Here is a 26,868-nt window from a genome sequence, read left to right as displayed (position 1 = left end):
GAGCGGAATCTTAACATTCTTCAACTGAAGCACTTTTGTTTTTTTCAATAAATCAAAAGGACAAAAGTGGCAACTCCATAAGTTTTATCCGAAATCATATATCTGCTCCTCACCCAGTTAACAACAATTATACCCTCGACGTAGAAGCCCAGCATTTTCTTGCGCAGGTATTGTGTAAATGAACCTAGCTTTCTGTGCCGCGTAGCGTTTCGTAAAACATCAAAGTGATTGAAGCCCAACCGGTGAAAATGACAAGCATGGCTACTTCACTATGGATTCAAATGAGTTGACTCCGCACTTAAAATCTGGACGACACATCGATGTATTTACAGTGCTCTCAAACGTCCACTGGGCGTCTGTGCGACCTTCTTACGCTAATTACCAGGGCAGACAGTCAACCAGATGTCGTACTTTTTGGGCGAAGGGATCGTCTTGTACTGTTCGATGAGCTTCTCCTCTAGCCGTTCCTTACGGCGCTTCATTAACGCCAACTCATCACTAAAAGAAATTGAGCAAAATAGCCTCAGATCACAGGGTATTTCGAGAGTGAGGCTATTTAATTTTTTTAAAGCTTCCATCACGATGCGATATTTGCACACCCAATAGTTTTACAAAATTCAATATTAGGGACAGTAAAAAGATCTAGCAAAAAATAATTCACACTGTGTTTGTGAAAGGGGTTTAAAACAATGCAACTGTAGCAGTAGTGTATCTGCAACAAAGGAATGCAATTAGGCAGTAGCTTTGATAACTTTAGCAATCAGGATATCTGATTCCAGACCCTTGATTACTTATTTACGAAAAAATTAACACAAAATCCGCCAAATTAAGGAGTGGGAGCAAACCTAATCAAACATATAATCTACTTTGCCAGGTTTAAATAATAAACACATGTGATCAATGAAAAACGAATCATCCGATTGTCTATCTACACAGACGTCAATCTCCAAACACGGCCTATCTTCACGATCTTGAAATTTTGATAGCTTATGAAGCATACAACATAAGCGGATGAATCCCTCGATCAAAGGACATACCTAGCATAAGACTAATAGCGTTAAACTAGTATGACTAACTCAAAGCCGTGGTTTACCCCAACGCCGGAGATAAATAGGGGGTTCACAACAATCTAACTTTTGCATGAACAAAACACTCCATAAACGCTGATAAGACCTTATCTGAATGAAATTTAGCTGAATTCATGATGTTAATAGGTAATTACGTCAGAATGAATAGCATCATTTAAGTACACCACTGACTGTAGTATTTTACTAGCTCCCAAATTGTCACTCTGCCAAATAACTAAGCAAAGGATTTTGGAATCTACAAGTGAAGAGGAACGAGGGGGAACACTCTATTTACCAACTTGCGTTTCTGAAAGCCACTGAAACGCAGCAAAATATTCCGTGACCTAATGTAGTTCTCCGTCGATATTACAGGTTTGAAGAGAACACCAAATTTAAAGATTATCTACTTTAGATAATTGAAAGCATGTTAGCTCAAAAAAATTAAGTTCTTATATATGCACAGCAATTATATGTGCTAAATTCCACTGACCAAGTTTCCTCGCACAAGACTAGTATAGAGCGTGTGAGAATGTGCTGAGAATCTCTCAACGTTAGCAAATTCATTTTGAATATAATTATAGAAGATATAAGTGAATAACAGTGTAGTTGTCCTTACCGAAGAGCAAGTTGTTTGCGATAGTGACATTCACTATTTTCGAGAGCCTCCGTCACTACACCCTGATTTTGGGAAAGAAGAGATCTCAATTGGAGTAACAGAGTACGATTCTCTTTCTCCAAATAAGTATTGCGATTTTCGTATTCCTGAAATGCAAATTTTATTCGTACACCACTTTTCCGACTTTTTGAATTAGTTTGACTTATGTTTCACATAAACTAGTTTAGGCAGTAGGCTCAGCTTGACGCAAAAAACAGTTTTGTTTAAAACGAAGCAATACGAGCGACTGAACATATCAATCAGCGAAACGAGGTTTTAATATTTGTAAAGCGAAATTCTTTGATTTTAGAGCATCTTAAAGTAGAAAAAACGGTTCATGCACTTCGTATATTTGTTGCTAAACGGTTCGCCTTTGACATATGAACCAACGGTGATAACCTACTATTTAAGAAAATTAGTAGGAATGACTGGAATGAACTATCTATAACATCGCCTTCCAAATGATGGTCTACGTGGCTGTAGTAGAGTTCAAAAATTTAGTCATAACTAAAACCAAAAAACCTTAAGTTTGAGTAGCCTTGATGACAACTAAAGTGAGGTGTTTGTGATGAAAGTGAAGTGCAAGAATTACGTTTTTATTAATTTCTCTCATAAAACTAGGTTTCAGCTTGAAATGCTAAATTTCGGGTATTAAATAAACTAACTGAGAGCCACTCCCATCTGAAACGGTTAAAGCAGTTCAAGGCATTAAGATCACGGTGGAGAGGAAGAACAACTGTTGGTGGCTGCTCTGAACCTGATGCCTCAAGAAGGGCGTGTAGCAGGATGCTTTTGCTGCGCAGAAAAGTGACTCAGCAGCACCGCCCAGGCAATGCAATGATGTGGTTGCCTAAGGCGACACGCAATAACGTGATTATTAAGAACCGGCAGTCGCATGAATGATCTCTCGTCGCCATGATGAATGCCACCCAATGGAAACAATCCAACAGAAAAGATTTCGAACGTGCTTTTGAAAGCGCTCATTGCATATTCCACACACATTTTGAATGTAGGGGAATGTAAAAATTGACTTAATTGCCGATCAAGTCAAGAAACTGAATTAGTTAATAAAACCTCCCATTAATATGCCGTTTACAAGGAAAGCATTCGAAACGATATCCTTACAATAATTGTTACTCTTATTGAAACTGAAAGGAAGGGCCATATCGCTCTAACACCGTACAAGATACGACATCATGCCAACCCGTCGCGTGATGGCACACAGAGGCGCGGTGGGAGGGGCGTAGGACAGCGACCAGGATTGGGCGGGCGGCTGACTCACTGCCACAGTAATCCTGACTCGCGCGCCCACTTGCGCACACAACCGCACCTCCCGACGCAAGCGGCCACACCCATTACCACTGCAACAGGCCACAAGCAGCCTCCTAAATCTCTTCGCCACATTGGTGGACCCACAAAGAGCGCAACCGTGAACTAGCATGAAGAACCAACTCCAAAATTAGTTCCTTGAAATTCAAGTTAGGTGGGCATATCTAAATAGTTACAAATAAAAATGCAAATTTTTTTCTCCAAAGTGCACCAGATATAAAAAGCGCACATACTCACGACAAAGGAACTTATTTTTTCTTAGCCCTATATAATGTGACGACCCTTTAAAACTGAGTGGTGAACAATATTTTGATTAAACCATGGGATCTGGGCCCAGCTCATATCGGTCTGAAGAATTCAGGAGGTATTACGCTAGATGTTAAGAAAGTCATTTACTGATACTATCGTAGCTGAAGGAAACGAGCAATTATTAAGCAAAGTCGTAATCACCATCTAGACTTCTGTGCATTTACTTTAGCATCTAGAAATATATAGATATACGGTATACGCGTATGAGTGCACTGTACATTGTGCAATTTCGATCCCTATGTGGTCTGAAAGTGACGTGATTTTCTGATTAGGCGGGCAGCCAAACGTCACATGCTCTTTCATTTATTGTTCAAGAAGATAAGATGGTCTATCACTTACCGATTAAAGAGAGGTGAATTCAACTTACTAGGCACTTCAGTGTTGACGCTGTTACTATGTTTGAAAAGTTGGAGCCCGTTTTAAGTTCGAGGCCATACTAGGATAAGCTTACCTTGAGTAAATCTTTGCAGTGTTCCAGTTCGTGTTTTGTTGACTTCAATAGCTCATTGACTTCGTCCCTTTCCCTACATGGGACAGCGATACGTGTTTTTGCCTCACTATCCTGAAGAAGAGCCTCTCCAGCAGCCTCGTTGATACCGAATTGCATTTGACCTCCGGTAGGCGACGTGCTTACGCCTCTACGACTGACAACCTTGAGCCCATTACTTTGCTCTCGGCTTAATTCTGCAAATAATTATTGGAAGAACACTTTGAGACTGTTAATGGACATGGCTAACCCACCTTTGTAATAATTTTCGGTAAAACATGAGCCTTCAAGAGCATGGTAATTGGGATCAAAGTAGCCCTGCACCAACCACTTTGACTGTTGCTATTAGGCACTAACTTAGCTTAATTGGAATATAAATTTGTTTTCATTTGGGTAATCTATGCAAATTAGATAGTATCTAAGATTCAACGGCTAGCGTTTTACGCACATGGCTAATTTACAGATGGTTAGTATGCGGGGCATTTAGAATTGCCAGTCAAATGTAATTCAGCAGAAATAAGCGTAATGGTCAGGATTTCGAGAATTTAGCTAATAAAGTTAATGAGTTATATAACGAATCATTATCCTAAACCCAAAAGAAAAATATTGTGGCCGTAAAATACAGCTAAATTACATATCATATTTTACGTTTTTCGACCGATGTTAGATTCACCATCCTTCGCACAATTAAGCCTGCTCAACTGCTTAAATAATATTTGCAAATTTTAAGACCAATATATAAAAATAGATCAAATAGGAGACTAGAACAGTCCCTTTCATAGTCAATGCATCGTCTCGTCAAGACAAAATCAACATCCACGCAGGGAATTACATGCGTAAAAGCGATGCCCGAGCAACTGTACTGCGAAACACCATCCAAGCATATTTCCCTTCTTAAGCAGAAATGTAGGCGATCCGACATACGTGAAATGGCATTTACCTGATCGCTGAACTTTGCTTGGTTGAACTACACTTAATTGAAGTGGTGTTCCAAATCGGTTGCATATCCTGTGGGGACGTTGAACTGTACCAGAGAGGAGAGGCAGTTGGTTGTCCAGTGATATCTGACACTGAGCATTCTTACTAGGCTAAAAGGGTCGAACAAGTCCACTTATTTTAACAAAGCTAAACGTTCAAGAGCAAGGGCAGCGGTTATTTTGATTGAGTAAATCAAAAATAGGGAACGTAACACAATTCTGACAAAAATGGGTTGCTATGATTTAATCAAAATAGGATAGGATATTTGGCGGCGCGTAAAAATCAAGTTTCGGAAATACCCCGACAATAAAATCGGGAGAAGAACAGTAAACAAGTGTAAACCCTATGGTTACGACAAAGAACAATATTTGTACTTCACAATAATCCAAAATGCACACCGATTTAACGCTAACTGAGAAGGACAAAGGAAAGGTCGTAAAATAAATGGTTCTGGCATGACTTCTTCGTCTTCTTCTACAAGATAAGCCACTTATTTTAAATCGAAAGGAAGTTGCCACTAGGCTTAGTAAGCCATAGCAGCCGTTGCATTTAAGGATTTTGGTGATGCTTATGCGTGACTGAGATAAGACATAACCTACGAATACATGTGTTTGGGTGTTTTTGACAGCAAGATTCGCGTTTGGTCTGCTGCCTTGGTCTTTGGTGCGGTCAAGAATCGTCTTCAGTTCGTGATGCATTGCGTTGGTTAGAGTGTCACGCAGCGACTCGACACTGTCCCGAAAGGTCGACTGCGCTAATAGAGTGGTCGTTTTCAAGGAGGTAGACGATTGTCCAAACATCCTTGCGTCAGTTTGCAAGAGGATCGGGTCAGTTTGGACTGTCACGGGTATTGTCATTGGCTTTGATAAACTAAAATTATTTATACAAGTAAAAGTAAAACTCTGGAATAATATAGTGAGCCCTTATCCGTATGTCAGAGTTTCAAGTACAACGGAAACAGCCTGACAAATCGAAATATGAAGAAAATAACTTTTAACAATAAATGTAACTTTTTAGATGGTACGCAGCAGTGAATTGGCACTAAAAGTCGTTTTAAAATTTTGGGTGAGAGTAAAACTCAATTATTGCCTGGTTGCATTAGGGAGTGATCTATGATCGCAGATCCCCATTTTTTGTTCTACATTAAGTAGATATTTTATTAATGAGAAAGAAGGCCAACATATTACCTGGTTTTCTCCAAACCCATGAGTTTCTTATCGTTTTCTTCAATTGCTTCAATGACATCGAGAATCGTCTGCTCGAGGTCCTTCATTAGGGCTTCAGCGCTGTCTTTAAGGTTGAATTCCACTTTATCGAATGCTGTGATCGCGTCTAACCGCTGATTTGTGTTGATTTTTTCACAAACTGAATTGAGTTTAGTCCGAATTCTTTGTAATTGTGAAGCACATCCTTCGACGGTTCGCTCCAGCTCCTTTTAAAAGGAATTTAATCGCCAATGCCTTTGAATAATTATCCACTCACAAATTAGATGAACGTGAAAGAATTTCTATTAAAGGAACTAAATTAACAAAGCTGTATCACTTTCATGCAGGGTTGAAAAACAATACAAGTTTTGCACATTCACGGAACAGTTGTCTTGTAGGCATGATAAATGGGAGATTTTGCTCCCACAAATAATGAACTAAAGTTGTGTACGTCTGTACTCGGGAATAATTTTGTTTTACAATCAAATTAACAATTTGAATTTGACGAAGGCCCTAAGCTTGCGACAGTGATTTTCAGGGTGGACGTAGGCCAGCAGTCAACTCACCGTGTTTGCACTTAGGGTGGTCTTTATTAAAGGCCACTGATTTTACGATCGACGACTGCTTTAGGGGTCACATGAAATGCTTTGCTGTCGATCTGTCGAAATGGGGGCAATGACTAATTCGACGACGACGACAACGACAGCGTGGCCTTCAGCACTAAAGGCCAGTGCGCATCTATCATGCGTAGGTCATATCAACCCACTCTAGGTCCCTGTGGATGTGTTTGTTTCACCGGGGTAATATTATTGACTTGCATAGCATTTCAGAGTGTAACAAGGCTGTGAGTTGGTTGCACATTCTTAAATAAATGCTTATAAAAAAGGACCAGGCTGAGTTGCTAATGGTGCTGATCATGGGCCAACACCAAAGTGGTAAAAGCGCAAAGGAAGACGTGAAAACATTTCCAGAAATCCACAAAAATAATCACTTGTTAAATAAGATACTTTTAATAATGCGAGATTGAAACTATCGATCGTAAAAAAATTGCTGGCTGCTGGCCTCCCCACAAGTTCTTAAAAATGAATTTAGTGCGACAAAGTTATTTTTTCTTTAGATATCGAATACTTTGCGCGTTCACAGTTTGAGTACCATTACGGACGAGAAATCTCCCTTCTGACGAAATTATCGCCTTTACTTTCCGAGCTCTCAAAGTAGCACAACAGAATCTAATGTGGAAGTCACTTGCACGTTAGAGATCCATGCCTCAAAGAGGTTGTGATTTGTCGTAAGTGCGAATGACACCATGACGCGAGTTTTAGGGTGATTGGAAGCCAGTTGAGTTAACGCATAACTACGTTTAGGGAAAAATTCCATCAATCGCCGGTATCGTTGGATAGCGCATCGTATTAGACTAATCCAATATATGTTTGATGGATGAAACGAAATTCCACTTTAATGTAAAATTCGAAATTTACGTGTTTTTACATCTACGTGAGTCCAGGGTTGTGAAAATAAGTAGTGTTTAAATTTAAGCAGTTAGTTTACATCTTTAATCAAAGTAGAAATCTTGGAAATTGCTCTAATTTCAGCCAAGAAGGCAAAATTCCTCTACGAAAAAGTCCAAATTACTTAAGAAAATTGAGAAACAAACATTGAATAATTGTTTTACAAAAAAATTAGACGAGGTAACACGCTGATGTTCGATTAATTGCCGACAGATTCCGTGAGTAACGTTAGCTCTCCGACTAAGAAAGTAGTCCTAAATGAAGGAAAATAAATAAATCCTCGGTACAAGTAAAAAAGAAATCAAGTACTACGAGAGCATTGCTGATTCAAATGCCGTTCCACTGGTTTTCAAAACTTTTTGCGTCGAAGTGCTGGTGTAATGAGACTATTTGCATTGTTGCAATAGCAAAATGGAAGGGGTCCTAATTCCTTTTGAAAATGACGTGAATGGAGGAGTTAACCAACAATCAAGTAGGCCAGCCTGTCTGTTAGTGAGCTCTGGGTAATGACACTCGTGCCAACGATAAGTTTGAAGTGCTTAATGTGAGCATGTTCCGGAAAAGAAACAATAAGGTGGGTCAACAAGGTCCAGTGGATAGTTTTATGTACTTTACATGTTTTCTAACTGAATTGGTGTATTTTGCAGGTGCCCAAACACATTCATCACAGCACTGCGACAGCCAATAAGCAATACCTACACTGAAACTGAATAGGAGTTGTTTGAAGTACTATGTATGAATATTCAGAATATTCTCATTACCAACCATGGGTGGACTGATCTACACCGCTTTACGGAAGACATATACAGCTGTTAAATGTCGGCTCATTCAAATACGCCTCAATTGCGCCAAGCGACAAATCACGAACGAAAACTGACGAAACCTCTTAAAGTCATTATAAGTCATTGTGATACAAAAGAGTTGCTTTTCCTTCAATGCCTTAAATTTATTTGCTTCACCGTAAATGAAGTTTATTCAAAGTTTACTACTTTTGAATAAGCGAGATAAGAGTGTTTCAAACTCTTAACAAATATACGAGCGGAAAGGTGAAATACCTTCAGAATTTGTAAACCTCTGATTGGAAAATCTGAAATTCACTTCGAAGGATCACTTTTTCAATTAAAAAACAAGGGATGCATGTTAATTTCGTGTGTGCGCGATGGTGAGAGTGGCGCCAGCCTGGAAGCGGCGTTCAAGAGCACAAGGTAGCCATGGTTGATGAATGATGGTGATGATGTCGGGTACTGCTCTGAATCTGAGTCAAGCATAAACGGCGCAAGGAATGCGACCTGGCACCATCTGTCCCCACACTAATGAATCAAATTAGGAGGCTAGTGGCAGGAGAGGGGCTTAGTGCCAAACGCAAATCGGTCACGAAAACACCGCTTTGCTCTCCATTCACACCGAAACAGTCGCTCCATGCTTCATCTTTGCTTTCCGTTTCCCACAAATGGCATAGTGGGGGAAACAGCTTCCTTCAGTAGTTATAATTATTATAAAAACCGGCCTAATTATCGGAAGACTGCTGTATTATATACTTGCTATAACAACTCAGACGTTTTACTTGAAACTCAACCAGCCTGGTCCTACAGTCCCAAACATCTAGATTTATCAAACATAGATTTTGCGTCTTAATTTTGCTGAATGCACTCACCTTTTGAAGTTTTATTGCTTTTCCGTCATACACTTCGTGCGTTTGAGACGCTTCATTTCGAGAAGAATGCACCATCATCGTATCCGCTGCAGATGTCTCACTTTGAAGACTGGGTAATCTGGAGAGTAGCTCCCTTCCCTCGCAGTCGGAGGGGCTAGGACTGACGCCCCCTGTAGACAAGTCCTTCCGTGACAAATTGAGTGCATCAATGCGACTCTCTGCCACCTCATTCTTCAATTGGCAGATCTCCTCCAAATCCTTTTCACGTTGCTTTAACCATTTAAAGCATAAAGTAAAACGTCAATAATTTCCGTTAAAAATAAGTATTACTCAAATTTACCGACTCTAGTTCCATTATTCGCTGGGACTGCTTGATGAGCCTTTCATTAAGTAAGTGAACTTTGAATTGGTCAGCTTGCTGCTCAGAAAGACGATTTTCAAGAGCATCACGAGATTTGATCAATGATTCAACTTCTTCACTAAGCTCCTGACACCGAACCTAAAAAAATTGATTACGATGTGTAAGCTAACAGACTGGGTGCTATTACTACCATGAATAGAAGGATAGGGAAGCTTTGCGATTGAGACTGTTAAAAACAAGCCCTCTTTTACGATTAATTGAATAAGCACCATCTTTGCAACAAGTAGGCCTTTTAAAAAATCAATTTCATGCGTAAAATCAAACTTGTCGATATATTTGTACTACACAACTGCCTTAAATAATTGTAAATACTAAATTTGTATTTTTATCCATTATGTAGATGAAAAATAGTTAAATTGTTGTTTTTTCTGTCACAAATAAGTAGAAAAACTTAACAAGTCATTATAAACATGGCAAGACACTAATGAAATGAAATTATAAATGAAGAGAACTACTGACGGGGATAATAACAGTTTATGAGGTACTCAGACAAAGTACTGTACCATATGCAAGGCGTATCAATCTGATTAATGATGCAGTAATGCATTATTCCTACTCGGTAGTATTGGGCAGCTTGGAGGCGTTGTTTGAGTTTCTCACAAGTGCGCTCAGATTCGCGCAGCTGAGCGATGGCCTGATGACCGGCATCGGCCTCGTCTCGCCAGTGCCGCGCTGCTACCGCCGCATCCGCCAGTCGCGCGCGCTCCGTCCGGAGCCGGTCTACCTCTGCCTGCACCTCCGCCAACTGCGATTGCACCTCCTCCAACTGGTCCGCCTGCTCTGAACTAGGGGAAGAGGGAGAAGAATTGGGAGGCCATTCCAGGGTATCGTCATCCACTAACCCATACACCCACTCCTACCTGCCCTTCTAACAACTAAAAACGATGACGATTTGGTAACCATTTTAACTCCAGACAGTGTTATTTACGATTAAAACGGATTAAGAATATTCAAATGACTGGAAAAGCTTAACAACGAATGGGATACAAACACAATCCATGTAATTAAAACACTCAAAATTCCTCTTATTTAACTTACTGGAAAAACTGTTTAAAAAAAATTAAAATTATGCTTAAAATTTTCTTATTGTAGTGGGACGCCAAATACATAACAGAGAAATGAGTGAAATGTTATAAGCTTGAGACCTACATTACTAAGGATTGCTGCCTCAATTTCGCTTTCGCCTTGGTTATTTGAGTATCAGATTCTCTCTTTTCGTCTCCATCATTGACAAGTTGAGTCTCCATGATACATAGGGCTGAGTCCAAATCCCTATTTTCCCCGAATTCCTGTTTGTCTCTCAGAGGCTTGTCGGTGGGCGGACGGCTCTCGTATCCCGTTTCAGAGGTAGTCGCCGTGTCCGTTTCTACACTTTGTGGACTCTTTAGCATATCACATCTCGCCTCATTAGACCTTTTGAGGGCAAGGCCAACAAGGTCCAGGGAAGATGCCAGAGATCGACTTCGTGAAATTTTAACATTAAAATCCTTCCCTTGTCGCTTTTCATGCTGTGGGCTAAAAAGGGTCCTTTTTGTTGGAGTCCAGTCTGGACAATGCTCGCAGATACGATGAAAAACTTCTTCAGCTAGCTAAAAGACACTCATAATAGGGGATAAGCTGTATAAAACCTACAAGAAAGTACAATTCCACTCGATTCGAGAGGGCCTTTCTTATGCTGTACCGAAGTTCAGACGGAAGCTCATAAAGTCCGGACAAGCTAACCGTTGTATCTGGATATTCAGTGAGCTGTTAAAAGACATACATGCATCAAAAAATTGTAGGGGCCCAAAATAAATACTGAGTGACTTACGCTGGTTATAGACTGCATTATACCCCTTTGTGTTTCAGTGTTGAGATTATTCATGATATCACGGATGTATAATTCACGTCTTTTGCATTTTATGGCCGCAAGCAGTAGAAGAAGTGTAACACGTTCTAGCTCAGTTTTGGCGGCGCCTAAGATAAATCAGTTTTGAATAAAAATTATTATACAACACAGAAGGAGTCAGCAATACGTGAAACACTGTATTGTAACTTCTACCAAATAGTCAAGCGAAAGTTAGCTAGTTAGGAGTTTTTAACAAAACGAAAAAAAAACGCTCGTAGTTGGTTCATTGGACAACTGATTTTGTTTAACGTTTGCAAAAATACTAAGACACTTACACGATGAAGGAGAAAATATTATGTGAAAAATACTAGGAGGTGCAATTACTGCAAGGTGTTGCAGTTCTTCCTGAAATAAGACAGATTTAAGAACTATTTTGCATTAAACTTTAAGTTACGCTGTTGAGATTAAAAAACTTACAATGAAAAACTCTTCTAAATTTTTTACAAGCATCTTCCAGTTTTGCAAACGAGTAAAAGTACTGGCGTTACTCAGAAGAGGCTCAACTGCTGTCCAGTCGTATTCGGCTCTAAAACAAAAAAAAGGTTTTGATACCCATCTGCAATTTTGCTACTACGATATAGTGTTACTTCAAAAGTAACTTAAAAATAGCTCCAGGAAAAAGATTTTATACTAGTAAGAATTACACCACAAACGGTAGGTGCCCTGCCAAAGAAGTATAATTTTAAATTGTGCATTGTTATAGCAATTCAAAATCATGCATTTTATTTGCGATAAGGAATTGTGCTTAAAGGACTGTCTTTTCAGTGACTGTTAGGAACTCAAACTCGCCACCTCATTCCTGATACTGAGTAAAAATCTATTCCCATTAGCACGCAAAAATAACCAAAAATTCAATTTATGCGCAGAGAAGCGAGCATCCAGAGGGTAATTGCGACCCATTTATAAAGAGGAACAAATTTATACTGTTTAGTCGTAGCAAAAGTGCCCTACAGAATATTATGGAAGGCAGCGTCTAAAAGCAAAATTATAAGCCATCTTTTACAACTTGTTTCTTAAATATGTTGGCATTTACTTTAGTATAGCTACTTAAGTTTTGCACGCAAAAAGTAGAAAAGAATGGAGGAGCACCAAGGAAATCTCAATTTCGAAAGGCCTTTATATCGGACAATTTTAAGCTCAAAATTTAATTGCTAGCACAGCTTTGCAGTGTTAAAATATTGCTAATTACTCAGGCAATAAAAATATTAGGGCAATAGTTTTGTTTCAAAAATCGTAGACAGTAACTCCAAAGATGAATGGCAAAAAGAGTTAAAATGCTAAGTCAAATGTCGAACCACATGAGTTCGACTTTTATCCGATCTTTTAAGCAATTACAGCTAGAAAATTAAAAATAAAAAGGCAAGTGACAAGTAAAATACCATTTACTGCTTGGCTGGAAAAAATATTTTATGGCTTTTTGTAATAGCATTGGAACAAAAGTAAAGCAAAATAAAATCAGCCTATCAAACAAAACTTCCTGGCATTTTAGTTAAGGTAAAATCCAAAAGTCACTATTATTTTGAGCAAACACGTGTCAAAAGTACTTGAATGAGTAATGTGAATAACCAATAGGTTGCGATGAAGAACATGAGGGGAAATTTCCCACAACTACAACTAGCAAAGGAAAACCAAAGGTTAGGGGAAACAAAAGAGCCTTAACAGGCGCTGCAGCTTTCAGTTTTTTTTAAAAAGCACAAAAAACGCAGCAAATGGGGTAAAGATTTACATTTCGCAAAACACCTGATTGAGGAATATTCCATCCGTAAAATCTTTTAACTGGATTTTCCAGTCATTCGTCCAGAAGGTAGTGCACCAAATAACACTATCACAGTTAAAAAAATTGTCCATAGTGCTACGAATCCAAAAAGTCCAAAACAAGACCGGTCGGAAATAAGGCCGATCAACAGAACCCCTGCGGAATTACGGAACACGCGGGCTAGATGGTGACCTGAAGAGCGTAAACGAAAACGGTCGATTAAAACCAAATTTGCTAGAGCAAATATATTTTTTCTATTTGCCTGCTAAGCAGCAAGACCATTAGTCGCAAAATTCCGCAAATCTTTTGGTGTGTGAAAACTGGCTGTGTTACTGTGCTAAATAAACAATGCAAGTGTAAATGGTATAAGACCAAGTAATTGGGTGATAAGTATGAAATAACATATATCTAATCCTAGTTTTACTAGTCTCTTAATAAAATGTCACACTTTTTCAAAGTTTTACATGCCCCAAAACCACGTTTCCCACTAACTCTTCTTAAATACCCATTTTTCCAGATTCCCCATTTCTCTGACGATCGACGTTCAAGCATCATAAATTGCCGCGTGTAATACAAGTATCAGTTGCCCAGCAAGTAGAGGAACTATGATCCCACTATCCTCCTTATTATAATATTATACATGTTTGTTTGAATGCACAGACACAGAGCAATTGTCATCCACCCTGAAATGGAAGCGTACCCTGAGGGCACGTTTCTCTGCCCACCGCAGCCTACACATAACATTACCGGCGAAGAATGCTGGTCATTACAAAGCCAAGGAGAATGCGACAAAGCAGAGTCTGTCACAATGGGCTACCATCCCCCTCCCCACTGGGATATCCCCTTATGCGAGGATCGCATCGTGATCTACCGAAACTATAGAACCACCGAATAAGCTTAACAGCGGCAGCTGAGGTGCCTGTAATTACTTGCACATTGTTTCGGTACACCGTTTAACTGTGCTGAGCTGCGGGGTCATCCAGACCTCTGGACGTCCTGCCTCTGTCCTATAGGATGGACTTCAAACCGAGCTAACAGCCCCCCAACCCTTCTGTGCGTTAATACATGGTCTGTTATACTGTAACATGCTATGACTTCGGGAACATACAAGGCACTACAATTTGCAATGGAAATCCCGACACTTAAGCGGCACATCATAGTACCATCCAATTTTATTTTATTTTGGCATCTTCGAGCAGCTTCCCTCAATAATTACTGCGACAAGACCTCATTTTAAGGGTAATTTCATTAATTTTGAAGTACCAACCACCACTTTATAGTTAAAACAAGCATCTCGGGAGTGTGGTCTTATAACCAACTACCACGATTCCAAGCATTCGCTAAAGCGTTAATGGCTTGTTATTCAAATGAATTAAAAAGGAAGTGAGTAAACAATGCTGAAAGCTGTGCAATAAACATACAAAGGCACAATAAGTGGAAGGTAGGTTATCCTTTCTTTCGAAACCAAGGTGAGGATTACCACGTTAAATGCGCGGAAGAGGGAGAATTCCTACAAAATTCGCCACTTGGTTTCTTACCTGTTTGATTTTGACACACACGCATCCAATAAGGCGTAGTATGGAATAAACGATACCACAGGTTACAAACTAGGAAGACCAAAATAGTAGCGAACATGACGATACGCAGGCGAATTTTCATGCAGTCCGGCCGATGAGTTGTCAAAGAAGGTTGTTTTTCATCCACTGGCATCTCCAATTTCACTGAAACAAACCTTCTGCAATTGGAATCATGTGGCAGTGTGTCTGAAGTTACAAAACGTAAAAGTACCCGGCGCCATTTACAACAGAGGCAAGCTGTTCTATAAATAAGTAGCTAAGTAGCTTTAATGACATTATATGATTACTCTATAGGGACATTTAAAAATTGCTAAAAGAGGACTACAATAGCTTAGGGTATCTAGGTAACGCAAACTGTTTTCGAGAAGCTTTGAATTCATTGATCCTGTGTCGTATATCAAACTACTTGGATATAACGTAACCCTATATGGGCGCTGCATATGTGCACTTGTCATTCTCTTACGACAGTGATGTGCACAATGTAAATGAAATGGATGTATCTCAACCGAGCTTTTCACAAGCGACCACCCTGCTAAAAAAGCACCACGTTTCAACATGCCATCGCGCATGATACAAACATCTACGAGAAATATATCGCAATTTTTGCATGCAGCATAACCGTAGCGACCATTGAAGAAATTGCAACCGAGTAAGCCTTAAATAACCTAATGTAGGTAAGAAATACTATTGGTAGTGAAATGACATCACTTTCTATTCGAAGCATCCATCTAATGGGGAGCATAATTCATCACCTAAACCTCTTAAAATCTCAAGAGTTACAGTTAGGCCCAATTTTGCCAATGCAGATATCAACACAAAAGTAGTTACGACATGAATTAAGAGACAAGATGTATGGTTTTTTGGACTCTAATGAACCATTATATACATAAAGCTATGGAGAAAAACGTATTTACAGAGTGCATTTAGAAGAAGTGAAATCTGAAATGAACTGCCAAAAAATTGAAAAGAATACGTAATGTTGTATCAGTAAGGCATGTCACACACCTCTGTAGCCGTTTGTAATGCCCTCAGAATTTTGGCGTACATTGCATAAGGCCTGCAAATAAAAGGCAATAGAGTAAACATCAAAAGCAAAAGAAACATCTGCGTGCACAGAGGCATTAACTTTCTAGCGTACCCAAGTGCCGCCAAAAAAGGAGCATACAAGAGCTAAGATGTGTAGTTCCCATGTTTACATCTGCAACATCCGGCCGATCAGTAATAACGAGACTATCAAGTGCTAAGCAATCCAATCATTTCTTGGAAATATGGTCGTTTTTTTTTACTTCTTTTAAGATCAATGTAGGCACAGTGAGGAAGTTTTGATGGAGCAAATGAAACCAACTTATTTGAAACTACTTGTTCGGAATACACTCACAATACTTATCGATGATATGTTTTAGGTAACATGGGAATGAAAAACATTTAAAGAAAATAAAGGATCCTTCAAGGTGAAAAACAGAGGTCGTAATAAAGTATTTTAACAGAAATGAAGAAGGTAGTGATACTCATACCCTTCTAGATTGTTCCTTCCAATCTGTCCGGAGAGCAAAGAAGGTGTAGACACAGTCAGTAAGGAAAAAACCGGTAGCAAGTCCCATCCACATTCCTAAAAAACACTTTGTTAAATTTCTTCGGCGTTACAGAAGCTGTTTCAGTAAGTATAACACGAGATGCTTAGTTAAACGTTAAACATGGAAAGATTGCAGTGAGAATGAAAACTTTGTTTTTGACCAAATTTGTGTTACCACAAAGCTAAATATTAGAGAACATTGTACCAGTGCAAGTAATTGGTCAACGTGGCTCAGCGATCTTTGCAGATTAAAGGATGATGTCTTAGATGAGATTATTTTTTATTTAAGATTTTTCCTCTGCGATGACATTAGTTCAAGTATAGACGACACTACCTCTTACGCGGGAGCAACAGCGGTTGACGTGGAAATGAGGCATCGGGTGCTGCATACTCATTAGTTGAAAACTCTCTAATTTAGAAGTTTAATGAAATAAAGTTCCCAAAAATTACATAAATTTATCTTCCAGGTGTAAATAAATTTGGTCTTAAGCAGTACAGGGGCAGGTAAAATCACTTCTGCTTTTGCCAATTTACAAAATAAACCCCAAAATATGAAAATAATTGTATGTTTAAAAACGCAAAACAACCTGAACAGTTTCCTGTACATAAAACAACTCACCAATGATTCCGATTTCAAATTTGTAAGTGAGGAGAAGGCCCAACGGAAGGCCAACGACGTAATAGCCTAGGAATATTGTGATGGCACCCAAAAATTGTCGCCCGCATGCCAATAAAACGGCCTCCGAAACACCCTTGAAGAAGGAAAATATGGTTTAAGCTAAAATATTTCACCTTTCAAAGCAGTAGCAAGGCGCCTATTTATCCAGTTAATGCGCGTAAAAGTAGATGCAAAGCATTTAAAATACAGCATTGATAAATCTGCTTGGCTTTAAGAATTCGGTATAATTTTACTCATTGCTCAAAAAGGGTATACGATCGAAAAATGAATACACAAATGTTTCAACATATGATACACAAAAAATACTGACATCAGTATTCATACTACATCATTCCATGACCGATGAAACGAACTCGATTAAGACGAGATAAGAATATATTAGGGGGTTCACATTCAGCCGATTAGCATTAAACTTGACGTAACGCTTCCGGTAGATAACGACTCGTAATGTTTTCTTAACCAATGTTCAAGTACTATTTAACATAGAGTTTTTAATTAACGCTAAAATAATGGTGGAAAGGGAATTATTCGCATCAAAAGCGAAGGGATTGCTGCGTGCCGTTACTTGTAAGGTTTCACGGTCTAGAGGCAGCAACTTAGTCTCATAAGCTTAGACGCACGACCAGGGCAGAACAGGGGCCCAGGTAGCAAACAATTCAAGTAGAGAACCGCGTTTATTCGACCTGTCAGGGGTAGCCAGGTGAGTAGCTAGTCTTGCAGAGAAGCAGGACTAACAGGAATATCGGCGAAGCAAGCACCGTTCAGTAACTCAAAAATGGAGGCAAAGGTGACTATGAGCAAAGTAACATAATTCGAACACCTTAAAGAGCAGGGAAAAATGAAAACAAAAGCAATGCAAACGAGAATAACGACTACTGATAATAATTTACAATTACTCGTGAATAAGGCGTTCAATGAAATGATTAGCGGGCAAGCTGGTGATATAAAATGCAAGTATGGGGAACTATTAACCACGCCATACGAGGTACTTCATTTAATAGAGGTAGATGAGATAGAGGGAATAAATAGCAATGCTGCTAAAGTTGTCGGTTCGCAGACAATGCTACGTCACATTTAAACACGCACGTATAGGTAACTTACGCCCAGGCCCTCACAGAACTGGAAGATAAGAAGCATGGGAAATAGTTTTACAGCCTCCTCGATTACTTCTCTGAAACGCAAAATAAGTTTTTTAGAAATAAATAAACGCAAAGTAAGTCGAAATAAAAGCAAGTCAAACTTAATAAGTTTGAAAAGATAACATCCAAATCACACTCCTAGAATGTGAAGAGTATCGCGGCGTTGCAGCACGTGGCATCAAATACTTCCAGTTGCATGTGCTCGAGCAATAACTATTCACCCCATCCACGTACCGAGTGTTCCTCTTAAAAATACCTTAATATTTAAAATATGCTAAAATTGCAAATGAAAATAATGGCGTTGACTGAATGAGTTAAATTCATGAAAAAATCTCCAACATGCTCATGATCAAACTTCTAAGTGAAAACATTTATTACAAATCATCAGCTAGTTGTTGTTACTCCAACACTCAGAAGCGGACCAATCACAAAAATGGTTGCAGTAATTTTGCTTGGCAAACTGGAGCAAATGTGGCAGTAAATTAAATGTTTTAAGACACACAAAAGGAACATTTCTTTTCAATAGAGCTAAGCGCGTAGATGGACAAAAAACACGTCTTTGCAAGCTGTGAAATCACTGTTGGAAGAAACCGCCGAAGTGTGAATCATTTGATGTTAAGCCGTTTCAACAAGGTTGTTAATGAGAATTGAAATAGAATATAAAACATGATTAGAGTAAAACATTAAGATGCATGAATGTATTTGGCAAGCGCACGATAACTCACTTGTCTGTCGTAAAGAGGTATGGTATTTTGTGCCGTAACAAGACGACAGGAACGGCGGTTGTAACGACTATCCCAACTACCAAAGAAGAACACAGTAAATTTACATTGAACTGAGAAATAACAATAATGAGATAAGGTGGCGAATTGGAAGGAAAGTAGTTTGATTATACGGAAAAAAACACTGGACTGCCAGGGAATAGGTAAACGATAGGTACAGCGCTCGGGGTAAAATTGAAGCAATGGAATGATCGGCTGAAGCTTGAAAGATGCTACTACCGTAGAATCTCGAGAGACTACACGGACTCTAAAACAGGCCCGATTATTCTGATGGTAGAGTAGGAGCAATGAAGAAGGCTTACATACTGAGAAGAGGGCGGTCATGTACGTGTGTTTCGCCCTCTGTGGATCAAAGGCGCCCAATCCCTGTCCAACTCTCACATTCACTGCAGTGCAAACACCCAAAGGAACCTAAAAGAAGATATTTGAGGCGGCAAAAAACGTTAAGTTTGGCTATATAGAAGTATTTTCGGTATTATGTTACTTCATTACGAGTTAGATCGGTGCATACACAAATAACGTAAATAAATTTGCACCACACTACTCAATAAAGGAGTGTAATTTCGCCAAGTTATATAAACGAAGAAAGTATGCCATCGTAGGCTGTATCATACCAAAAAGTAACATTTTATAAGGTAGCAGTGACACTAATATTAAGTGGATTGAAATAAAAACCGGGATTAAAAAATCCACACATGTGAGCTTCAAGCACTTGGTTCAATTCCTCGTCAATTTGCTAAATAAATGAATCACTGATTTGTGAAAAACGTCAAGGCTTGCTAGAGAATCAACTAACGGCAACCCATGGTTTTAGTCATATTTTTTCAATAGCACATAACAATGACATACCGACCAATTTCACTGGTGAATATTAAGATGGCTATCTATTTCGTATTTTAAAGAGACGTTTCTCCCAGATATGCACACCCGAGAATGCAGAGAAGTGAACTTGAGGCGAAAACAGTAACATTTAGTAATTTCAGAGTGATAATGGATGGAAATCATAGTTTGTAAATAAACCCATCAAATAATGAGGACTGGAGTGAATCAATAGGTAAACTCTATCAGAACGAACAAAACACAGATTAATACATAAAGGAGGATCTTAGCTACAAAAGGAGCATTTCGAAGTAGGCTTTTAATTGAGAAACTTCTTACCATATAAATGAATGACTGGATTTGAAAAACGATTGCTTGAGCACCTAACACAGCATCACTGATTGTTCCTAGAACAAAGAAATCTGGATAATGATTATTTCAGAAATGTTTCAATAATGTGATCACGTGTTTCCCATTCATTTGAGATGTTATTGCACTACCGCCAAAGATACCCCAAAAGTGAACGGAACTAGTCACTTCCAGGGGTTCCAATCAAGAAGCGACAACACTTTGTAATCTCACTTGCCTTAAACACACAAGAGATTTTTAGGACCCAAATGGAACAAAAAAGGTAAAACTGAGAAGACCGCTGAAAATATCCCATTAACAAAGTCACAAGTAAAGCCAGTTAGCAGGAGTTAAGGTAATGCAATGAAGCGTTAAATCAAGCTCTCTGAGTGAGATTAATAATCGGATCCGAAGAACAGAGAATACCATTAATGCATCCGTTGGTAGCATATTTTAACGAATTTGGATTTTTAGCTAGATTAAAACGCAGAATAAGTGGAATTCCAAAAGAAACTCAAGTAGATTTAAGCTATTGCGCAAAGGGAAATTTACAACAAATATGGGAATTTCAAGAATTGACAATTATCAGGAAGTAGTCAGATGTGACAAATACCCTACCGGAATTATTCACTAAGATAAATAAAGCTGATGAATGCTAATCGTGGCTGGGAAAATCTATAGCAAGTCTCATTAGTAAGCTAGGATGAACTCACATCAAGTAACTGAGGCATTTTTTGTAGATAAATAGTAGCACTAGCTGTTGGCTATCTAACGCCTTCGACGCTTCAGGAGTGATTTTGTCCAACAAAACATGATATATAAGTAACACCTTTCTGGCTCCCATCCAGAAGAATCCATCAAAGCTTAAAATGAACGGCAAAAAATGAGCTTCTTTCGAAATCAGCTAGGAAATAAAAAGTAAGTTTTCAAGTACCGAACAAAATGACTCGACCCAGTTCTCCCATTAATCATTAAAAATATCCACACACAAGTGAGAAAATGACCGCGGTGGCTGCCTAGATGAAGCTTACCTGCGATAAAGGTGCTAAGTTCAAGGCACCATTCCTCAAACCCTATCATCAAAATACCCGGGATGCCAAGTTTGAAGAATATGCCCCATTCGGACATTGCCGCAGCAAAATCCCAGCCTGTAAAATGAATAAGAGCAGAGGAGAATTCCTCGATCCGTCAAGTGAGACCGAATAAGATGCAGAGGTGCACAATAAACACAACTTCTAAGTCATTGTCGAATTAGGAAACATTGCAGGCTTTGAATGGCACTTCAAAGTACCCAAAAAAAGCAGAGAATATCAGACATTTTGGCAAGATTGGTATGATTTTGGAATAAGGCTTAATGCATTTACCATTATCAGAGGACGCATCGTGAACACAGAGGGATTGTGAATAGAAAATGCAACCTATGCTCAGCAAAACTCTGGAACTATTCATGAAAAGTCTGTATTCTGGAGGATATAGTTACCCATCACTGCTCGAACAGTTAATCACAGTGGATTACAAAGGTATACAAACTTAACGTTATTTAGAAGCTCAACTTTTCTGGGATTAAAAGTGCACATCTGTGAATGTAAATGCATGAGTTCAGAGAATCATTAAAGCCAACCTGAAATAACAAAAAACCGTCTAATTTTCGAGCTTACCAGCCCAAGTTTCGGAATACACGCGATATACGAAGATGTATAGAACTTCGCATGAGAGCATTACCGCAAACGAAAGCGAAAGAAAGCACGCAGAGGCCCTAAAAAGACGTACAAGTGTTTCATACGATAATGTCAGCAAAAACAGGTATCGCATACTGGGGTGTTTAACGTATCACCTTAAAAAGTAGTCTCAACGGTTAATGGATGCAAAAATACCTTAAGATAGTTTATTTAAATAGTAATCGCGAATTAGGAAATCTCAGGAAATGGGGAAAAAAGTACTAGACAAAACTGAAGAAGATTCATATGAAAAGGCTATTGAATCTTCGCGTGAGCAAAGTCCGTGATTGTTGCAGATTCGAGAAAAGAAGGTAGCTTTGTTACATTCAGAAAAGAGAAGCTTCTGATGATGAAATTATAGTAAGATGAGTTAACTTAATCTAAGCCCGAAACCCTACGCCCACCAAAAGACTTTATACAAATGAAAGCTAGTGGGCCTTGAAATGACGTCTGTTTGCAAATAATGTGGGATTCGAGTTGCATCAAGACAGCAAATAGTACAAATTAATGCTCACCTGAGACCAAGACCTAATCTGTAAACCGCTGGTTGAGTTAAAACAGTGAAGACTGTTCCCGCGCAGGCAGCGATCATCATGGGTCGCACAAGGTTTTGGCTGGTCAAGTACCGCGAGAGAGTCATGAATAAGAAGTCACACTAAAAAGATAAATTGTGAGTTCAAGAAATAGTCTTAAAACTCTGTTGTCGTAAGAGAAATAAACGAGTGCTCAACTTTACTACGCACTGTCGGAAACTTCCATAAGCGCTGTTTACGATAGAAGTAGAAAAAACTAGAGGAAACTATTTGCATTAGGTTGTATCGGGATTCAAATTCGTATGAACTACAATTCAAATTTACCGAATGTAATATAGACTCTTATGCGAAAGCAAAACCCGTTTCAGTGACAAAAAGTTGCAACGATAGTAATTGGAGAAGTAGCAAAGTTCGGTAAAGTCAAGAGAAGATATTAACAATTGATTGGTCGTATAAGTACTTGCCTCACACGAGGAGAAAAGCGCACAACAAAGCAACCACAAACCAAGCAAAACAACATCAGTTTTGAGAATTTCGTACATTAATTTCTGTTGGTTGGATAACGTGTGCACGCGCACACACAACGCATGTTGCGTGCAATTTCCACCTAAATGCTTTTAAACTTTTGCAGCCTTTGAGGTCACAACGAAAAGAAGCTTAACAGCTACAAATGGCCTTGCAATGCATCGCAACTAACTTGTATATGAACAATTCAAGACTTACATAGAGTCCAGGAAGAAAGAACAGAATGTATTCAGCAGCCAGCCTAAAGTAGACAAAATACCACCTGACACCATTTAATATTCCGATTTTAACTTACAAATGTTTCGTTGCCTTCTCTCAATTTTTACATTTATATTTTAGGCCTAAATTTCAATCATACTTGATATTTTCCGAGCTTTCAGAGATTGGACGTATTTCTCAATAACAACGAGAAATTAGACCCCCAGCTGAGAAGACGAAAACTTACAGCTTTAAGCAGGCTACTCAGAACCGCTTACGTAACATATTTGCTAAAATTTGCTAAAATTTGGTATCAGTTTGAGCGAAGAGTGGTATACAGTACAGCTAGCCCCATACAGACGACCAAATGCCCGCAGAAATAAGACAAGAAAAAATTCTTACGATGATATGAGAGGATCCTGCCCAGCCACCAGTAGCAAACCCTCAATATTGACGTGAACGCATGCCAGCGTGGTGAATATCAGCGTCATTATGACCAAAGCTAAAGAGATGTGTCTGAAAGTTGCTTAAACAAAATATGGGCATTCTAGGCGCTATCTACCATTTCCAAAATTGTAATTATAGTGCAATAAAAACAGTTATTTGAACATGGCTCATTAATCTACGATTCAATACTTTAAACAAAATCTGACAATGAAACATGTTCATCAGCGAGAAAGGTAGATAAATAGCATTTTTTTCAACAGAACTGATGACTAACGGAGGTCAGTAACTGCGTTTATATACGAAGTCCCCCTTTACGCAACTTTTTCAGGAAAAAGCCTTTGAAGCCTAATCAAAACATACTACTGGAGGAACCATGACAACGAACGCAAACATTACATTAAATTATTCGGTCAGAATTTTATCGATAGGGGGGAAGTAAGACAGGAGGAAAGCGTACCTCGTTGTAAGATGATACCCATCAATTTTCGCTTAGAACTGCCAAAAGTCTGGATGAAAATACGTAAGTGACAGAACTCGTAAAATGTAATAAAGAAAAGCGAATGGAGAAAACGATGCTTATTGTTCACCGGAGTCCAACAAATCAGGTGATTACGGAGCTAAGCATCACTAACTATGAAAGCTTGATCCTAACGCAGTGAGTGAAAAAAAGCCAGATAGGCATATTCTTTGTTACATTATCTGCCATTTTAAAAACGAATGATTGCCTATCAAGCAAGTGTATGGAGTGGGAAGCCGATTCAGGCAAGTCAGCCTTAAATACCAGTTTTAAATCGATAAACGAACCTGACTGAAGAGGGTTTCCGAAGCCGTTGAAAATCCCATATCCATGCAAAGACCAAGCACGTTGATAACCTAATTGGACGTAAAAGCACCAAATATCATCATAAATCTCATAAAGTACTTTAAAATTAGCAATAGAAATTAACACTCTCCGATTTGACGATGTGGGATAGGAACTGAGGGGACAAACACGTCCTGAAGTGATATGCATTTCCACTTGCATCATTCAGTACCTATTTTATTCTAGATGACTAAGTCGTTGAAAGGAACTTTTAGCTGCACGTGAAAATGAAAATAATAGTATTAGCGGTGCAGATTATGAGGGCCATGTTGACAACACAAATTCGAGCATTCGGAATTTACATATAACCCGTGCACGTACAATACGCTTACACTGCTGGCTAAAGAGGCCGCATCAAGTTCCTCTCGACTGAAGTGCCCACAAATTATTATACTTAAGAATGGACAAATAAACCGGAGGAATTGCGTCAGCATCTAAAGAGAGACAAAAGCAGATGAAAAACAAAAGTAAACTGAATTTGCACACAATTTTTTGTGGATACTGCATAAAAACGAAAAATGCACAAGAATAAAAATTACCATAGATATATTATCTGTCATGTGTGAAAGCTGAAGTTTGCTATGGAAATTCTCAGAGAAGGATTTATGCGATGAGCAACAGAACCAACGTATTAGCTATTTGTACCTTTATTATTAAAAAATAAAGAAAATGGAACGCCACAACCTCGAATCAAATGAAACGACGACTATACGAAACCGATTATCTTACCAAAGGGCAAGCCAGCGTTATCAGACTACGTAATTCCTCAAAATAGCTGTGAGAGATTGATGGCATATGCATAGATTGGCGTCTAAAAATAAATATAAGCAGGAGGGGACTAAAGCTCTGCCAAGACGAGAGCTAACTTTTCGATAAAGTGAAGTAAGTGACTGGCTTATAGACGAAGAGAGATGGGGCAAAAAATACAAGGTGATAGGGATAAAATGACCAGAACAAGACAGCTAAAAGGCACATGAAATACTTAAAAATAATAAAATGTGAGTTTCTAAGAAGCTAACGAAACCGGCTAAAAGAAATCGAACTACGATAACGCGAACAATCAAACTAGCCACGTAAAGGCAGTGGAAATCAGTAGCAAGCATCTGAAAAAATTTCTATAAACATAATGCAGATTTGAAGAAAGGTAATCCTAAGAAACAATGGTAAAGACGGATACGTCAGGTATGTGCCGATGCTTCCATAAGTACCACTTCACTTTTAACAAACGCGCCTGGCCCATGCCTCCGAATTGGAAAGTTAAAAAGTCTGCAGTGACATAGACAAAAAATACGCAGTAGTCCGGTCAAAAGATATTTTGGAAAGTGTAAAACGTACAAACTTTTTAAATAAATCGACAGTCAATTGCTTGTACTAATATAAGTAAATCTTCGAAAATACTAGAGCAACCAAGTAGGACATACGTATTTGATACTGCGTGATATAGTAATATTCGAGTTGAAAAGTAAAAAACCGATAACCTGCATAATAAATTAACAAATTTGCTATTATCCATCTATAGATGAAAGCAGCAGTGCTGAAGCATATTCTGCGGTGGCATAAGGGCCCACCTGAGCGACTAAAGTTTCAGCGAATTATATTTTAATTTTAGAGAGCTCTCAAAGCATTTATTTTGCCTTGATTTTGCAAATCTTGCCAATATCTGCACTCAAACCTAATAGTATTGTAAAAAGATTATCCTAGGTATATTTCTCAATGGTCAAACCACCTTTGCGGGCACAAATAAAGGCGACTTTGTAAGAATAAGCCTTAGTAGAGCGGAAGAAGTACATATGCTACGGATGGGAGAATGGTGATGACCCCTAACAGAAGGGTTGATGTTGACGTCTACCTTCGACATCTCTCCCAGTCCCGTGTTCTGCAGAAAAGCTATTAACAACTGTAGCGACACTAGCCGTGAAACATCTGGAAGTTTCGTTACGGATTTCCCCTACCATCCCCCATGGACTTGTTTTAAATCTTGTATTCCCTTATTCAAATCTGCTTTTAGGCCAGTGTTCCTGCATCTATCTATGGACACGCATGATGGCCGGCGCAGTTCCCCATCCTGAATGAAATCCCTAAACCGGACGAAACCCCAGATCCAGTCAAGCTGCCAAGAGGGATCAGTGACGTTGAGGTCAAGTATCTCCTCAGTTGCGCGCTAATTTGGTGACTGGCACGATTGGCTCGTGGGTGTTTCTTTACTGCACCGACTACGTTGTAATGGCTGATGCGAGAGGTTGACCTGCGAGAGCGTCGGGGACGAAGCTCAAAAGAGGAGGGAGGCTATGTAATACGATAGTGGTTTATCCCTCGGTTCTGGTGAGGCGCCACTTCTGTACTTTGAATTAGCCCCCCCTTGTACTGGGTGGGTGGGCTGGCCTTTTGAGCCATGCCAATAGCCTGGACGC

The 26,868-nt window shown here is 39.1% G+C and overlaps 1 protein-coding gene across 1 annotated transcript in view; it reads right to left on the bottom strand. All coding sequences in view use genetic code 11, as the record gives it.

Annotated features, from left to right (window-relative positions):
* The window catches only part of EGR_01504 (Multidrug and toxin extrusion protein), a gene marked incomplete at both ends in the record, with an annotated part of 29,704 nt that extends 3,389 nt beyond the window's left edge, over positions 1 to 26,315 (bottom strand). The window contains 31 exons of the mRNA XM_024490753.1: positions 383 to 498; positions 1,684 to 1,829; positions 2,906 to 3,083; positions 3,139 to 3,215; positions 3,812 to 4,044; positions 4,788 to 4,935; positions 5,425 to 5,695; positions 6,013 to 6,257; positions 9,193 to 9,462; positions 9,533 to 9,691; positions 10,170 to 10,398; positions 10,763 to 11,202; positions 11,246 to 11,359; positions 11,424 to 11,569; positions 14,796 to 15,020; positions 15,840 to 15,891; positions 16,349 to 16,443; positions 17,027 to 17,159; positions 18,188 to 18,257; positions 18,951 to 19,026; positions 19,310 to 19,418; positions 20,166 to 20,233; positions 21,206 to 21,322; positions 21,833 to 21,930; positions 22,408 to 22,547; positions 23,149 to 23,191; positions 23,551 to 23,650; positions 24,053 to 24,101; positions 24,400 to 24,468; positions 24,790 to 24,891; positions 26,307 to 26,315. Of these exons, the coding sequence (XP_024354618.1) occupies positions 383 to 498; positions 1,684 to 1,829; positions 2,906 to 3,083; positions 3,139 to 3,215; positions 3,812 to 4,044; positions 4,788 to 4,935; positions 5,425 to 5,695; positions 6,013 to 6,257; positions 9,193 to 9,462; positions 9,533 to 9,691; positions 10,170 to 10,398; positions 10,763 to 11,202; positions 11,246 to 11,359; positions 11,424 to 11,569; positions 14,796 to 15,020; positions 15,840 to 15,891; positions 16,349 to 16,443; positions 17,027 to 17,159; positions 18,188 to 18,257; positions 18,951 to 19,026; positions 19,310 to 19,418; positions 20,166 to 20,233; positions 21,206 to 21,322; positions 21,833 to 21,930; positions 22,408 to 22,547; positions 23,149 to 23,191; positions 23,551 to 23,650; positions 24,053 to 24,101; positions 24,400 to 24,468; positions 24,790 to 24,891; positions 26,307 to 26,315 (4,327 nt within the window). The remainder of the gene's footprint in view (positions 1 to 382; positions 499 to 1,683; positions 1,830 to 2,905; positions 3,084 to 3,138; positions 3,216 to 3,811; positions 4,045 to 4,787; positions 4,936 to 5,424; positions 5,696 to 6,012; positions 6,258 to 9,192; positions 9,463 to 9,532; positions 9,692 to 10,169; positions 10,399 to 10,762; positions 11,203 to 11,245; positions 11,360 to 11,423; positions 11,570 to 14,795; positions 15,021 to 15,839; positions 15,892 to 16,348; positions 16,444 to 17,026; positions 17,160 to 18,187; positions 18,258 to 18,950; positions 19,027 to 19,309; positions 19,419 to 20,165; positions 20,234 to 21,205; positions 21,323 to 21,832; positions 21,931 to 22,407; positions 22,548 to 23,148; positions 23,192 to 23,550; positions 23,651 to 24,052; positions 24,102 to 24,399; positions 24,469 to 24,789; positions 24,892 to 26,306) is intronic.
* Positions 26,316 to 26,868: the final 553 nt, after the last annotated feature.

The sequence above is a fragment of the Echinococcus granulosus genome (genome assembly GCF_000524195.1).
Source record: "Echinococcus granulosus chromosome Unknown EG_S00006, whole genome shotgun sequence".
In the NCBI taxonomy this organism is placed as follows: domain Eukaryota; kingdom Metazoa; phylum Platyhelminthes; class Cestoda; order Cyclophyllidea; family Taeniidae; genus Echinococcus; species Echinococcus granulosus.
The sequence above is the reverse complement of the archived record's forward strand: the minus strand, read 5'-3'. Positions and strand labels throughout refer to the sequence as shown.